General features: G+C 33.0%; 2 protein-coding genes across 6 annotated transcripts; one reads left to right on the top strand and one right to left on the bottom strand.

Annotated features, from left to right (window-relative positions):
• The first annotated feature begins 7,957 nt into the window (after positions 1–7,957).
• Positions 7,958–9,350, top strand: LOC108823107 (uncharacterized CRM domain-containing protein At3g25440, chloroplastic). The gene is made up of 4 exons (XM_018596354.2): positions 7,958–8,132; positions 8,213–8,567; positions 8,641–9,045; positions 9,118–9,350. The coding sequence occupies exons 1-4, from the start codon at positions 8,071–8,073 to the stop codon at positions 9,262–9,264; spliced, it is 969 nt and encodes a 322-aa protein (XP_018451856.2). The 5' UTR covers positions 7,958–8,070; the 3' UTR covers positions 9,265–9,350.
• A 182-nt stretch (positions 9,351–9,532) lies between these two features.
• LOC108823108 (ethylene-responsive transcription factor-like protein At4g13040) lies at positions 9,533–11,809 on the bottom strand. 5 transcript variants are annotated; one of them, XM_056991550.1, is made up of 8 exons: positions 11,630–11,809; positions 11,301–11,456; positions 11,007–11,078; positions 10,805–10,914; positions 10,421–10,568; positions 10,158–10,338; positions 9,941–10,062; positions 9,533–9,868 (listed from the first exon to the last, which is right to left on the bottom strand). In XM_056991550.1, exons 3-8 carry the CDS (start codon positions 11,047–11,049, stop codon positions 9,831–9,833), a joined length of 642 nt encoding a protein of 213 aa, XP_056847530.1. In that variant the 5' UTR covers positions 11,050–11,078; positions 11,301–11,456; positions 11,630–11,809; the 3' UTR covers positions 9,533–9,830. The 5 variants fall into 5 exon arrangements, with proteins under 5 accessions (XP_056847530.1, XP_056847531.1, XP_018451857.2 ...); XM_056991551.1 differs by having other exon boundaries at positions 11,007–11,075; XM_018596355.2 differs by lacking the exon at positions 11,301–11,456.
• Between the last annotated feature and the right edge of the window lie 4,358 nt (positions 11,810–16,167).

Below are 16,167 nucleotides of genomic sequence, written 5' to 3'. Positions count from 1 at the left end.
AAGATCCCAAAGAAATCTGTTTCACCTTTGACACATATTCCATAGTTCACCGTTGCTCACCGAGTTTCATCCTCGTAAATGTGAAAAGTGTAGCCTCGTGTGAAATACTTAAGTGATATGGTGACCTTAGAGACTGGACCTTGTATCAATTCGTGAAACCACGTATGATAGAAATGATCATTATAATCAACCTCTAATTATATATATAACTTCATTAACATATATTTATAATTAATTTAAATTTAATGGATCATCATAATCCACACTTGTACCTGCGTTTTTAACAACTTTATGAAGTGCTGCTATTTCTTTCTGTTCATATTATTTGTTGATGTTCTTGGTATAACTTCTTCAACCTGGACAACATACTTGCTGTTTTTACCAAAGATCAATAACTCAGTATATAATTAAATTATTTTATAACAGAATTATAATTAAATTAATTATTTACTTTTCAAATGACTGCATCTCCTCGCAGTTAATGAGTATATATGTGTGGGCACTAAGAGCGTCTTCTATACTCAACCACCAAATTTTTTTGAGTTTCCCACCTAGACTTCCAATCTGACAGAATATGTCAGGAACACCTTGTACAACTTATGTCGGCATAACACCACCATCATCATTTCTGTTGGGAGCCATTTTCCGTGTCTGGATTTGTGAACCAAAGTAGTACGACGTGAAGTATGATGTTTCTTCAGTCAAACTGTCAGCCACTTTTGAACCTTCCAGCCTAGCAAGATTTTTGTTTTCCCTTTCAAATATTTCATGGATCGCTCATAAAAATGCATCCATTCGTTATGAACAGGTCCACGAAGCAATGCCTTATACGGAAGGTGGATAACTAGATGTTCCATGACGTAAAAAATGATGGAGGAAAAATTTTCTCAAAATTGCACATTAAGATAGAGATATTCTGATTAAGTTATCTGATGACATCTTTTGTTAAGGTATGTGTGCTAAGATCTCTGAAAAAACTATAATGCCTGAAAATATTAATGTACAAGAAATTAGTAAGATAATTTTTGTATTTATAACAAGAAGTAATTAGTAATTTGTTACCTGCAAATGTTTGGTGAACATTATTTGGAAGCAACTCCGCAAATGCAAATGGTAGTAGTCGTTGCATAAACACATGACAGTCATAACTCTTCATCCCTGAAAATTTTGCATGTGCTCTACACATCTTGATAGATATGAAACGTACCCATCAGAAAACTTCACATCAGATGTCACCCACTTGAACAACGCCGTCTTCGCTTCTGCTTACAATCTGAAAATAGAGATTGGAATTTGCCTACTGTTTTTAAGATGCAGCTCACTCCTAGAACATAAATCATGCAAGTCCAACACTGAGTTCTTGTTATCTTTTTTCTTCCGGGGAAGTTCAGCAATGTATTGATGATGTTTTACAGAAGTTCTTCTCTATATGCATCACATCAAGATTTTGCATCACAGAAGTAGATATTTCCAGTATGGAGTTGCCAAAAATACTCTTCTTGTGCCAATTATGTTATGGCCCATAACCATCAGCCATACTTGCGGGATTATGCCAATTAACCCATTTGCGGACTGTTTCTAAAGTACCATAATAACCAATATCCTTCTCGATTTCCTTTCCATATAAATATGGTGGAGTGGTGCTCCGTACAACCATTTTTGACTGAAACAGTGTCTTATTCCTTCGGTACAGATGGTTAGTGGGAAGAAATCTCCATGACAATAAAACCAAGACGTCTTCCTACCATTCTTCAGCTGAAATGCGTCTATTATTCCCATACAATAAGGACAAGGTAGTCTCCCATGGATTTTCCAACCTTATAGCATCCCGTATGCGGGAGTCATTGATGGTCCACAAAGAACTGATGGCGTTGTAAAGTTCTTTCTCGTTGAACAATTTCATGTATGCATCTTTGTTAACCACAACTCCTTCAATTCTTCTATCAAAGGCTGTAGAAAAATATCCAAGAACTGCTTCGAATGCTTAGGCCTATGTATCAATATACTCAGGATGAGTGGCGAAAGCGAGTGTTGTCTTACAGACATTCCAAAAGGACTAAAGCCATAATGCACATGCCAAGATAAACATTGTGAATGTTACTTGCAAAACCAGGGTGCACTGAATTCAAGTGTTTCCACACTTTTACATATGAGGGATGACTGATGTTGCCTTCTTTCTGAGTATTTTCGCCATGCCATTCATCGCTGATATGGTTTTTTGAGATTGATATAATCTCTTCTATCTATCTGTAATAGGCTAGTACAACGCCCGATGGTACGATACCCTATTACGTTCACGCCCTTGCGGTTTATATTGTAGCTTCTTGCAAAATTTACACTCTAACAACTTTACATTTTTTCTCCAGTAGATCATACAGTTGTCTATACAGACATCTATATTCTCCGAAGATAGGCCGAGACTGGTAACCAGTTTATGAAATCTCATAATAAGATTCAGCAGACAAATTATCTTCAGGAAAATACTCTTTAAACAACTAAGCAAATGCATACATAAAAACTTCACGTAAGTTATGATCAGTTTTGATATTCATCATCATAGCTGTTAATGATAATTTAAAAAGACATTCTCTACAACCTTCATAAATTGGCTTATTAGTTATGTCTAGCATTTCATAGAATATTTTCGCATTAAAGTTATGTTCCTCTACATTTTCTACTTCTACAGCAACTACTGAGGTTGTTTCATGAAATGCATATGTAACCATATCATACATTCTATCATGTTCTACAACATGATCCTCTTGAGGATAAGTACTACTTTCAGGATGCAAATGACTTGGTTATTCTCTACTACCACCATCTTCAAAGTGAGTATTATTACTATCTTCATTCCTATTATATGCACCATCTCCATGGTGAAACCAAATGTAGTAATGTGGGGTAAATCTTCTATTTACTATATGTTTCCAAACTGTTTCTCTATGGGCAAACTTTATATTCTTTTACTTACGACAGGGGCAAAACATTTTACTCGCTTCCTGCGTGAGAGGTGTATATTCGGCCTGATACATGAATATCTCTACCCCATTGAAAATTTCATTTCTCAATACAACTCCACATAATCTTTATGTGCATATATCCAACTCCGGACCTCATAGATATTGCCACCATGATACATTTTTTCTCTTATTTTTCTTTTGTGCATATTTAGAAAGAGAGAAGAGAGCATGTCTATAGGGAAATTTTGAGTGAGGTAGGTGAGAATGTTGCAACTAATTTACTACATCATGAAATTTACTATTACTTAACAACCATATTTACCAACCATACCTATAAACACTTATCACGATTTCACTAACCACTAATATTGCTCATACTTTAGTCATTAATTAGATGCAAAGATTACAATGTATATTAGTCGTAATATATTACGACGACAAAGAGAAATCGTCGTAATTTTGTCGTAAATTTACTACTTTCATACATTGAACCGTGTTCATTGTAACTTTATGTCTACTTTATCACGATAGTTAGTTTTGATAATTGTGTTGTAAAATTGTCGTAAATTACAACGAAAGTATTTTAGTTGTAATTCTCAATCGTTATGCCCATGTTCTTGTAGTGAAATAGTTATGTAAGAATTGTTATTGCTGGAATCGTGAAATCCACACTTTTTTTTATTTCGAATTTTCACATTTATTTGTGTGTCCTGAAGTGGTTATGCATTGGGCATCTAAAAATGGCTCCGAAGAAAGCATGGGGATAGTTCAAAAAGTAGGTGGTGTGATGCTGAAATCGCATGTTAGCTATCGACACATGTCAACTGTAATGGATGACGTGGGCATACGAGGACATGGAAGTCTAAAACCCCAAAACCCCATTTGAGTTGTGTTCTTTAACGGTTTATATGTATACAATGCATTTCATATGTATTAATATAATTTTTGGATGAAATAAAAAAAAGTGAAAGAAACCGATACAATAGGTAAATATACCTAAATCACACCGAAATTAGGAAACTACCCTAAACCATAAAAAAACTCATGTCCACAGTAGATATTTGGGTCTCTTTTCCGTTTTATCCCTGCCCGAAAATTTCATCTTGTTTCTCTTTCTTTCTCGAACTCACATCTCTCTCATTTATCACTTTTCTCAACATTTACTAAAATTAAAATTTTTTTCAAATCAATTGATCTTCTTCTTCAATCTCCAAATCACCAACTACTCTATTTTCTCACAACTATATCTTCATCATCACAACATCAATAATGTCGATGTTGGATGTACCAACAAGTGGATATTAGATTCAAAAAGTCAAACCTTCCAAAAGGATTGCTAGTTCTAAGATTTTATGGCTTCAAACTGCAACTAGTCAAGAGGAAAGAGAAAAACTGTACATAAAAAGAGAAAAAACTCAATAAATTACTTGTATGTTAATAAAATATTTTAAAGTAACCTGTAACATTACATGTTATATAAATTGTTAGTTGATAACTTGTTTAATAGAAAATATATATAAACGAAAAACCATGACATCAAATCTACTATATTATTTACCATATATACCACAATATTACATTATATATGCTACACTATTTGTTAACCGCTAGACTATATTAGTTGAGGAGATAATGATTTAGTTAACACGATAACATATTGCGTAACTTCTAAGAAAAATATATATTTGTTAACGATAGCTAGTTTAACCATTTTACCAACCAATATAAAAGACGATAACATGTTTTGTAACAGTTAACTAAACATGTATCAGCTAATAATAATATATTATTTAAAATTTAATACGAAGTTTTAATGTAAACTGTTATATGACTTGTTAACTTACTAACTTATTTCATAGCATCTAACAAACTATTCATCAAGAAATACAAGTTATTTTAAACATTTTACAAACCATTTAAAAAGGTTGTCAACATGTTTTGTAATAGTTAAGTAAAAATTTATCAACTAATGATAATATATTTTGTGAAAATATCGACATCTATCGGTTTAAAAACAACTAACCAAACATGCATACACTCACTAGTAAATACTTGATTTGTAGCATCTAATCAAAGAATTACTAGTTAACTTAATGAATATCTACTACAAACACTCCTAACTGAAAAATGTTAAATTCAGGTTTTATCAATGTCGGGAAACACCTCCTTGATTATACAACCAATTAATACAACCATATACTTTTACCAGTGCGTAAATCGGAGAGATCTTACATGTATCTGTAACAGAATCGCTAAGAACACTCATATGATGGTTGAGATTGAGTAAAAAGATAGAGAGATTGGATAGAAAAACTCAAGTGAGAAAAGTAAAAAAAAAAGTAAGAAAAGTACTCTTTAAGTTCATACTCTATAATAAATGAAATATATGAACCTGTGACTGATTCAGATCGTTGAAAATTGAAAATACATGGAATAAACATTGGTAGATTCATAGGAAAAAATGTGTTTAGTGATCTTACGGAAATACAACAAAGAGAGAAAAAAAAATTGTTTTGGGCAGAGAATAATAGGAAGACACAAGAGAGAAGGGAAATGAGATAGTTTGGACAGAGGTAATTATGTATTATAAATAAATGAGAAATTACTTGGAATAGCTCAAATCATTCTAGTAATTACTCAAATAATTCATATAACTTTGCAATTACTAGATTGATATTCGTCATAGGCAAATTTACCAAAAACCCAACCTTTGATGCATTAACCACATGTTTGCAATTACTCTTTAATATGCCATTTAATAATAAAATAGAATTTTAAATCAAAAGAAATAAATAAAAAAGGAAGAAACAAACATCTGTATTTTCTTTTAGGTTACGACAAAACCCAGAACACTTCTTCTTCTTCACCTTTTGTAAAGCGACGCAACCCCAAGAAGGTCCGACAACTCCTTCTCCGATCTTTGTTCTTCAATTTCGTCTTCTCCACTGTAAATCGGCGTCATCTCCTTTCTCCTCCGTCCTATATCAACTTCACCTCGGAGATTCTTGAGGAGCCCCATCGGTCGCATCTACCATCGATTCTGTGTTACTTGAATCGGTCAGGCCCAAATCAAAGGTAATCGAAACTGTTGTTATCATACTTGGATTGATTGAAAGTTTGAAATTTGAAAACCCTAATTCTAAATTGAAAATTTGATTTGTCTTTTCTTTGTTTGTAGATGAACTTTTGTTTGTAGATGAACTTTTCTATGGGTTGAAAAAAATAGATAAACTTTTCTGATTGCTTAATTTTGAAAACCCTAAATCCCCAATTCCCTTAAACCTTCGACAATTAATATTTTAAAACTCAGTAAAATTTATGTTGTATGATTATTCTTGTTTTATTTGTTAAGTTTCTTCTATTATTTTGTGATACTGAATTCTAATTTTTCTGTTATTACTTGGTCTGCAAAACATGTTCACTATTTTCTGGCGAATCAATTGGCGATCCAGAGCAGTCATGAAGTTTTGTCTTTGGCACAAGACCAGCCAATAAAGTTCTCTTTGTATGAGTTTGAAGATATTAGAGGGCTGAATTGTGATCCCTATAACACGCAAGAACAGTGGGATGTGGCTTGTAACTTGAATTGTTTTTTCTTATTTTCGGGTTTTTGCTTATTTTCGGATGGATGTAACTTGGTTGGTTTTTGCTTTTTCGGATGGATGTATTTTCGTTGGTTTTTGCTTGTTTTTGGATGGATGTATTTTGGATGTTTAACGTTGATGGTTAGCTACATTATGTTAATTCTGGCTCGCCTCTTTCAGTTGCGCTCGACTCGTTACAAATTCTAGAAGAACACAAACTAAGTTTAACATGAACACACAAATCAAATGAACTATAACGTAATGATAAAAGTCTATTAAGCAATGACAAAAGTCTAGTAAACAACTAAACGTAATGCAGCACCAAACTAAATGAAATGTAACGACCAACGTCTCAAACAAAATCGAATTCATCACTTTAGAGGACATGTTGTGGAATTAAAAAAACGTGATGTAGTGACTAATTTAAACCAATGTTCAAAAAACAATGTAGTGACTAATTTAAACCAATTTTTCAAATTGTTAAAACGAAAAATCAATTAATTTAAACCTAATTTCAAAATTAATTAGAACCAAATTTAATCTAAATCAGAACCAGTTTACACTAAACCAATATCTATGTGAACTTAACCAGAAATTTTGGGTGGATAAATCTGGTACAAGTAGTGTGTCTCAATGTACTAATAATAATTTAATTTAAAATTCTACCGTCAAAGGTGGCAATTTCAAAAGTCTGCCACCAAATGAAAACAAAAGTCGACTGCAAAATAAAATCGAAATAACATATCTGCCATAAAAATTTATATCTATTGCTCATTAAAAGTCGGTCGTTCTTAATTTTAAATCGATCTTGAAAATCTAACAATTCTGAGAAAAAGCTGACAATTTAAGAAAATCTGTTACGTCATGCGACTGACTAGAACAAATAAATCTGGTGGCCTCATTAAATTGGACAGATAAATCAGTCATCTCAAAAATATCTGTCGTGACTTTAAAATATGCCACCAAATACATGGCAGATATAAATATAACGATAGTTTTAGTGAATAGATTTATATCGGGATAGATTTATTTTTCGTGAAATAAATCTGCCGTCGATGATTTTTTCCAAAATTTAAATGAAATTTTCGTAATATACACATTTGGTCACAACTGTTAATAAGGATATTTTAGACCATAAAAATAATTTAATCATTTTAAATTTTTATGCCTTATTCTAGTAATAACTGAACTAATTTGAATTATTCTAGTAATAACAACAGTGTCAAATTTAGTGCTAGGGTATTTTGCAAATATTAGTTTGTTTGGTGTATATGAAGCCTAATATCTCATACATTTATCCAAATATTTGATTGGAGATGGCGAGATGCAAACAATAAACCAAAATAAATGAACACGTTAAACCAACCGGTTATGTGAAACGGAAATACTTCCATCATCTTAAGTCCTAACTAATCCGTTGAAGCCAACCCTCGTCAAAATTATTGCCTTCTCCCCGTGCTCTCTCTCGCCCAGGCCCAGTTTAGTCCCTCTTCCTTATTTCTCGATCGAAGCGGGACTGGTCCTTAATGATGTTTGCTTTAGGTTGTGCGAAAGGAATCGCCAATCAATTTTTCAGAAATCCCAGATGGTAAAGTGTTGATTTCTTCTTGATCTAGAAAGTGTTTTGCTTTCCTTGTATGTGTTCTTACTACAGACAATGTTATGCAGGGGGTCTGGACTCTTCCTGCATCACCTTCTGTCCCCTAATTACTCCGTGCATAAACCTTTCGTAGAAGTTCCACATGAATCAGCTTCTTCAAATCAGAATGTATTCGACTACAGCAGACGACGTTACACGAGTAATTCGACGGTAGAGCTAAGAACTGATGATAATGTGGTGAGGTTTTCTTTCAACAACAATGTCCCTGACGACAACAAAACTGTGGTGCCTATGAAGAAATGGAAACGAGCTAAACCGTCAAGAAAGGCTAAAGTGAATGAGTTACGGTTTTACCGTCTAAAGGCCAAAAAGAAGATGAATTCTCCAAATCCCGAAGTTAGAATTCGATATAAGCTCGAAAAGGTGGTTTACTTACAATCTCTTTTCATTTTCTCCCTTGTTTGCTCGTCTTCTCATTACATCTGAAAACTTTCAGGCCAAGAGAAAAGAAGAATGGTTGATTGAGAAACTGAGGAAATACGACGTCCCGAAGTCGCCGGCAGAAGCCTACGATCCGGAGACTTTGACGGAGGAAGAGCAGCATTACCTAAAACGCACAGGCGAAAAGAGGAAGAACTTTGTGCTTGTGGGAAGACGAGGAGTGTTTGGAGGTGTGGTGCTGAACATGCACCTCCACTGGAAAAAGCACGAGACTGTTAAAGTTATTTGCAAGCCGTGCAACAGACCGGGGCAGATTCATGAGTATGCGGAAGAGCTCGCTAGGCTAAGCAAGGGGATTGTGATCGATGTTAAACCTAACAACGCCATAGTTTTGTACCGCGGGAAAAACTATGTCAGACCGCAAGTGTTGTCTCCTGTTGATACACTCTCTAAAGATAAGGTCGGTACAGTTACTTTTTTTATGTTGGTGTTTCTTTTATTTCTTCTGATGGAAGTGATGATGAAAGAGCAGGCTTTGGAGAAATATCGGTATGAGCAGTCGCTTGAACATACGAGTGAGTTCATAGAGAAGCTGGAGAAAGAGCTTGAGGAGTATCACAAGTATGTTGCTCGGTACAAGAAGAAGACTGAGGTCGATTCGAAGAGCAAAGCAGTGTAACTTACACATTTGGTGATTTTGTTTGTTAGGCCTCAAAACATTTGGTAGCATGTTCTGGAGTAATTATCCATTATTTCACTTGCCAATTTCTAACCGATCATCATTGGATATAGACTGTTCAACATATCTTACTCTAACATAGTGTTTTGGTGATAATAAAAATCATGTCATCTATGCAATGTTTTTTGGGGAGTGATAATAAAAATCAAATTGTTGGCAGCGGTGTTGTGGCTGCTACATCTATGCAATGTTTTTGTAATAATAAAAATCAAATTTAATAAATCTTTGTAATATATCAAGTAACATACCTGTAAGTTATAAGCTACATAAATCATGTCTGAATAAATATAACTACAAAAAAAAAAAAATATCTATTGTTTGTTTGATATTTCTCTTAAGCCTCATGTATCTAACATTTTCTTCGTATTCGAGTCTCTGTACCCACTGCCAAAAAAAACTGTCTGCAAGAATAGTCACGTTTTGTGAATCTCGTTCTTCTTTTTCTTCATGTAAACAGCGTGCATAATTACCATTGATCTCCTTATCATCACTTACACCCCACCCCCCTATTCCAGTTCATCTTGCTCCATCCTTCTCTTAGGTTCTGTAAAAAGTTGGTCAGAGAGAAGACATATATTATGGTTGCTTTAGTAGCAAAACAAAAAAAAAAGCATACTTTTGTTAATAATTTTTCGGCGTGTGCAAGCCAAAAACCCTTCCCAGCTTTGTTGTTTGAGTTTTAGTTTATCCTCTTCCGAGAGCTCAAAGTTTGGTTCCCTTCCACACATGAAAGCAGCCCTAATAGAGTTAACCGTTGTCAATGGAAATGATATATAGTTGAATCAAACATTAAAGAATCTGATTTAAAAAAATAAAAAAGAAATTTACTTTACCTATCGTATAAACGAGCAGCCTCTTCTTGAGAAGAGAAAGTTCCCAAGTGGATCTGTCGCTTCTCAACTTTAATGGCTGCTTGCCATTTCATGTTCTTGTAATAGACTCCCCTCATCAAACATGGTTCTTGGTTTTTTACTTGCTTTCTTCTATGCCGCTTTCTTCGTTTTAGCGGCTGGTCTGTAAATGGGAGATAAAGAAAAAGGGTGTAATAATTGGCCAATTCTTTACTCATTACAAGTTTCACTCTGACAAACCAGACCTGAATCACACACGTCTTGCTCCATTTTAGGAGAGATGGAACCATAATCATCCGGTGAAATAGCTGAGGAATCAGACCTGAATTGCATAAGATATTTTGAAGGAGTTCTTTGCCTCTGGGAGCGTGACCCTTCTACAATAGGCGTTTTCTGCCAAAACCAAAACAAGTAAGGTCTCAAAACTAATGACTTCAAGATTTTGATTATATGAAAACTGAGAGATCGTACCAGATTCATTCATGTGTTACAGATCATATAGATCACAAATGAAAAGATCAAAATTTCATTATAATAGTTGGACCTATAAGTTGAGATTAACTTAAAGAAATGCTCTTTCACATTCAAATACAATTAGCAAAAGCATAAAGTCTTCGTTTTCTTATTACCTCCTCCTTAGGCACGGGACTATAAGCTGCTACGCCATTAGGATTCGGAATCCCAGTGATCATCTCTTCAGCAGTTAGAAAAGGAAGCGGTGTCACATAACCATTTGGTCCTACAACGATTTAAAAAAAAAAAAAAGTTGGTAAACATTGCACAATGTTAATGTTGGACAATATAGCATAATAGTCAAGAACATGTTTTTACCACAACAAAGTCCTAGTAGCCTGCGCCTTCTTAAGCTCACCATATTGACTTTTGAAATTGTTTACTTCTCTGCTATAAATCACAAAAGAAACACTAATCAGCTCAAACAATGGTAGATCCAAAGAAAGAACACAAAACAAGTAATTAACACAAATGCAAATGCAAAAAGTTAATAACTTAGATCCAAAACTCAGAAAAGGATCAATAATAGAATGCTAGCCCTGATTGAATTATAATGACCGAAGACTTTTTTATCCAAATGAAGTCAACCCCTAAATGAGAAACCAAACCTACCACCACCACCGCCACCACCTTTTTTCATGGATTCACAAATAGTAACACGACGCAGCGAAAAGAAAACGCATCAAGAAGACACCAATCTCAGAAGAGAACAAACGCAAGGAGCCAATGTCCCAGGATTAGTCTTTGCAGAAACAGTCAACCGCAAAACTAAAACGTACCCATTGTAAGAAAACTCATAAGAAGCAAATCCATTGCATCAAAATCAAAGCTTGAGGGAAAAAGACTGGTTAATGGGTAAAAAAGGAGAAGTTTTTCTTAAGGAAAACGGAAATTTTGAGCCAGAAAAGGAGAACAATTCAGGACTAGAACAATTGAATTACCTTTTAAAAGAGGGGTGGTAACTGACAATATAGCTCTAGATATACTTCTTGAGAAGAAACAAAAGAAAAAAAGGAGAAGAGTTTAATGAGTTTTGAGTTGTGGTGGTGTTTGAGGCTCATGCATCTACCACCTTTGGCCTTCTTTTTATTTGGTTGGTAAACGCTGAAGGAAGATGAAGGAAAATTAAATATATTTGACAAAACTCTTCTAAATATTAAATGTTTATTAGTATATGTAGGGACAGATAAATGAAGGAAATAACAAAAGAAAAATAGAAGATAAATGCTAAAATAAAAGCCCATGAGGTTGGAAAAGGTTGAATCCAGGGCTGGAACGTGTGATTCTTTTCTTCTCATATATTTTTCGCTTCTCTTCCCACTTTTGCGCGTTCCGACTATGCCATTTCCCTTCGATCTTCTTTTTTTTGGCTATGAATATAAATATCTATTTTTTCTATGAATATAAATATCGAAAATTAGTCAATAATTAGAGATTTGGACTTTGGTATAACCTTGTAACATAGATTCTTATTAAAAGTCCAGATAAAACTAAGAAATATTTTTGGAATGCCATTACCCTCGGAGCCACCAAATATTAAATTCACTATTCTATCCAATGTGGTGGTGAAACAAGAGTAATTCTTACTAGTTGATTGTTCTTATCTTTATTGTTGAAGAGTTCTTTATTTTTGATGGAGATAAATTTTTAGAGGTATCTTTTTTTTTTAATAATTCATTGACTTCTATTTTCAGTGAAATACAATCTTTTATTTTATGACAGTAGTCCTTGTGAGAATTACTTGATTATTCTTATCTTTATTGTTGAAGAGTTATTTACCTTTGTCGAAGATAAATTATTAGAAGTATCTTTTTTTAGTAATTCTTTGACTTTTAAATACAATCTTTTGTTTTATGATAGTGGTTGTTAGGGAATTCACATCAATTAATATTGAATGCTTCTGGTGTTTTTATCTTTTGGGATCAACTAACTTAGGGGCCGATCTACCTCAGAACTTTGAACAGTTCCGATTTGAGATTGAGAGATTGGAGATGTCTGATCATGTTGATACTATCATTCTTCGGTTTTGTTTATGAATAGATTGTGGTATCTCTCATAAATTTTTTCTCTTGCTTTTTTATATGGTTTATGATAGGATTTGCCGCCTTTATTGTTTTTCTCATTTTTCAGGGCTTTGGGATTCATGCTTCTGGAAATGCTTGGACTGGTATGATGAATCCTCCTCCCACTCCACTTATGCCCATGTTTGGGATATGACGTCATCAACGGTTGTGCACTGATACTTGATTACCTCCATGTACATATCAGCATCGAGCAGCTTGTCTCTATTGAAAGTATAGATAGCTATCAAGGCTTTACATCTGGATATGATACCTTATCCTAATTGAAGCGTGATATATACCTATGTAGAGTTCAGCTTGGTCTCTAGTGCGTGTAAATTTTCTATGAACTAGTCGGTTAGAGCTGCGTAGGAATGTATTGATTTGATGGACAACTGATGTACCATTGCAAGGCGGGCCCGATTAGAATTGAGCTGTCTAGGGTTCTTTATACATAGATTTAGTAAGCATACATTGGCCACATAGTTGTCTAGATCATTGGTTTAATCGTACATTCTCATATTTGGAAAGGAGAATTGTCTCGGCATCTCAATCAGGGCGAACTCGTCTGCAAAGGGGTATCTGCATAGAAATTTGGAGCAATATTGTCCAAAAATTCTGAGTATAAAAACTGATCAACAAATCATTGAGAGGGAGATGTAGCTTAAAATTTTACACTATCATTCTTCAAACAAGGTTGTATCATCTTCTACCTCTCGTTCTGAGCCACAACATTGAAAACTTCTTCAATGAAGGAATCAGATTGAGCATCAATATATTGCTTCAAACGGGTAATAAAGATCAAACAGATCAAACAGAAATGTAGATCAAGCAAAACAAATGCAGATCAAACTAATTTAATAAATTATTGTATTCAAGTAAATATTTTATTTTTAATGAAAATATCTAACAAAATACAACTTATTATATAATTCATAAATATTGAGAAAAATAAAAATAAATATTATCATTTTAATAAATATAGTGAAATTTAAAATTATATAAAAATTCTGAACAGTTACAAAAATTAAAAAGAGTATTCTTGTTTTACTCTTTTTATTCGATTTTTGGTTTTTAAATACTATTTGGTTCAACTATAGAATTGACATTGTAAAATTTTATATATGTTATTGTATCAACAAAATCTTCATTTAAAATTTCAAAATATTAAAAATGCTATATGAAAGAACAAAAAAATATGTTTGATATTTCATTGATATTAAGTAATTATAAATAACCTTTATAAATGTAACTTTTTTTCTTTTTTGACCAAAAAAATAACCTTTAACATTTATAATTATATGCAGTTAAAATATGAATTATCAAATATGAAAGTACTGTTTCACTGTATATGCATAAATTTATTAAAATAATTTTAGAGAATAAATAAAATTTTACGTAAATGCATGCATATGTGATAATAAATTTTTAGAGAATAAATAAGTTTTAACATAATTTTAATCTAAAGAAATAAAATATTATTTTACTTATAAATAATAGACTAAAGGAAAAAAAAAAGAAAAAGATGTCATCCCATTGGCTCCCTACCATCTTGAACCTTCTTCTCTCCTCTTTTAGTTTCAGTACAAAAGATCAATGCATTTTTAATCTGCAAGTAGTACATTAATAAATTATTAGTATTTTTTGTTCTATATTTTAATTGTTGAACTAGGTTAAGACATGCGCTTTGTACAAGGTGAATTTACATAATAAAAATTAAAATATATAGTATTGATAAATTAAATATGTATATGTGTTTAGTTTTTTAATATGAATACAGTTATGTTGGGCTGGGCATTTTAATTTTAATTATGAACCGAAATCCATTTTGAATTTATGATGAGCCTGATCGATTTGAGTTTAATTTTTTTATCACCATGTTTATACTTATAAAAACCGTAATGTGGTCATAAGGTGAATTTTTATTACATTTTTAAAATATTTTACTTTAACATCACTGAGAACTAATTTAATGGTTTTACAACCAGCAGCTAGCTTTATATTGTTTCCAAAATTGAATTACTTTGACATTAGTCTTCCATATAGTTTTGAAGGGTTTCAAATGGACGACTAAATTGATGCATCTTATTTTCTTGTTTTAAATGGTTAGCTGAATATATGTATATATATATATATATATATAATTTAATTCGAATAATTATTAAATAAAAATCTGTATTAATACAATTTTATGATCATTTGTATCTTGTTACAATAAAATAAATTAAGTCATTGATCACTAGAGAGAGAGTGAAAGATCGAGATTGATCTCTTCGCTTCTCGGACAAAGAGACACGAGGAAGGGATTGTCGGCAGAGAGGCAGTGGGTTGGACTTATGGGTTTCAGTCCCAAACGGTGGAGATTTGTGAAGTTTTGGGCTTCAGACCTATCCCACCAGCGACAGCAGCAATCCTTGGGCCAAGTTACCACAGGCCCACTCCAACTTATGGTACCTGATCACATACGAGATATATATATATATATATATATGTGAAGTATGATTGATTAGGGTTTTATGCAAGCATAAGGAAACATACAAGTTTACGGCACAAGAATCTGATCAATCTGGTGGACAGCAAGAAGCAACAAGCAACAATACAAGATTAATTACTTAGGCTTAGGTCTATTGTATCTAAGGGTTTGTTGGTATTCTCTAGGTAGGAGTATTTGGTTCTTTGTAAATAACTATCTAGCACATTGATTTGGTATTGTTAGAGTCTCTTTGATCTAGTGAAGTTTGGGAGAAGGAGTTCTCCTACGAGACGTACCAGTTTGAAGTCGGAAACTCGTTAAATTGCTTGTGTCATTATATTCAATTTAACCTAGATCAAAAGCTAACTTGAATCCTAAGTAAACCTAAGCTAATAATCTCTACAAAGTATAGTAAGCTATATGAAGAGTGTATATTAACACCTAATAAGCTGGCATTTTGCATCTGGTTTGACGGTGCTCTGGACTAGCTGCTGATTTGAGCACTTTCAATGACGTAGTGTATATGAACCCCTAATAAGCTGGCCTTTTGCATCTTGCAGACTGCTGATAAAAACATGTGCTGGTTTGAACACCCTCAATTCGGTTCTATCCGAAACGATTTTTAAAAAATCTGATTTATATCGATTTATACAATTTAAATTAGTTTAAACACTTCTAAATCGGTAAAAATGGTTTAAATCGATCTAAATATATCTAAATATGTTTAATTAGTCAATAATATTATTACAAATCTATAAATTTGTCTAGTTTCTTATGTTTTGTATATCTAATTTTGATAAACTATTACAATAATTTTATAATTAAACTTAAAAAAATAAATAAACCATATAAATATATAAAATAAATCAATAACTTACTAACGTCTAGGCCTCGCCCAAACCCCGAATTATCCACCTAGTTGCTAGTTCTCTGTAAAATGTTTAGT

This window comes from Raphanus sativus, chromosome 8, assembly GCF_000801105.2.
Source record: "Raphanus sativus cultivar WK10039 chromosome 8, ASM80110v3, whole genome shotgun sequence".
Lineage (NCBI taxonomy): Eukaryota > Viridiplantae > Streptophyta > Magnoliopsida > Brassicales > Brassicaceae > Raphanus > Raphanus sativus.
The sequence above is the reverse complement of the archived record's forward strand: the minus strand, read 5'-3'. Positions and strand labels throughout refer to the sequence as shown.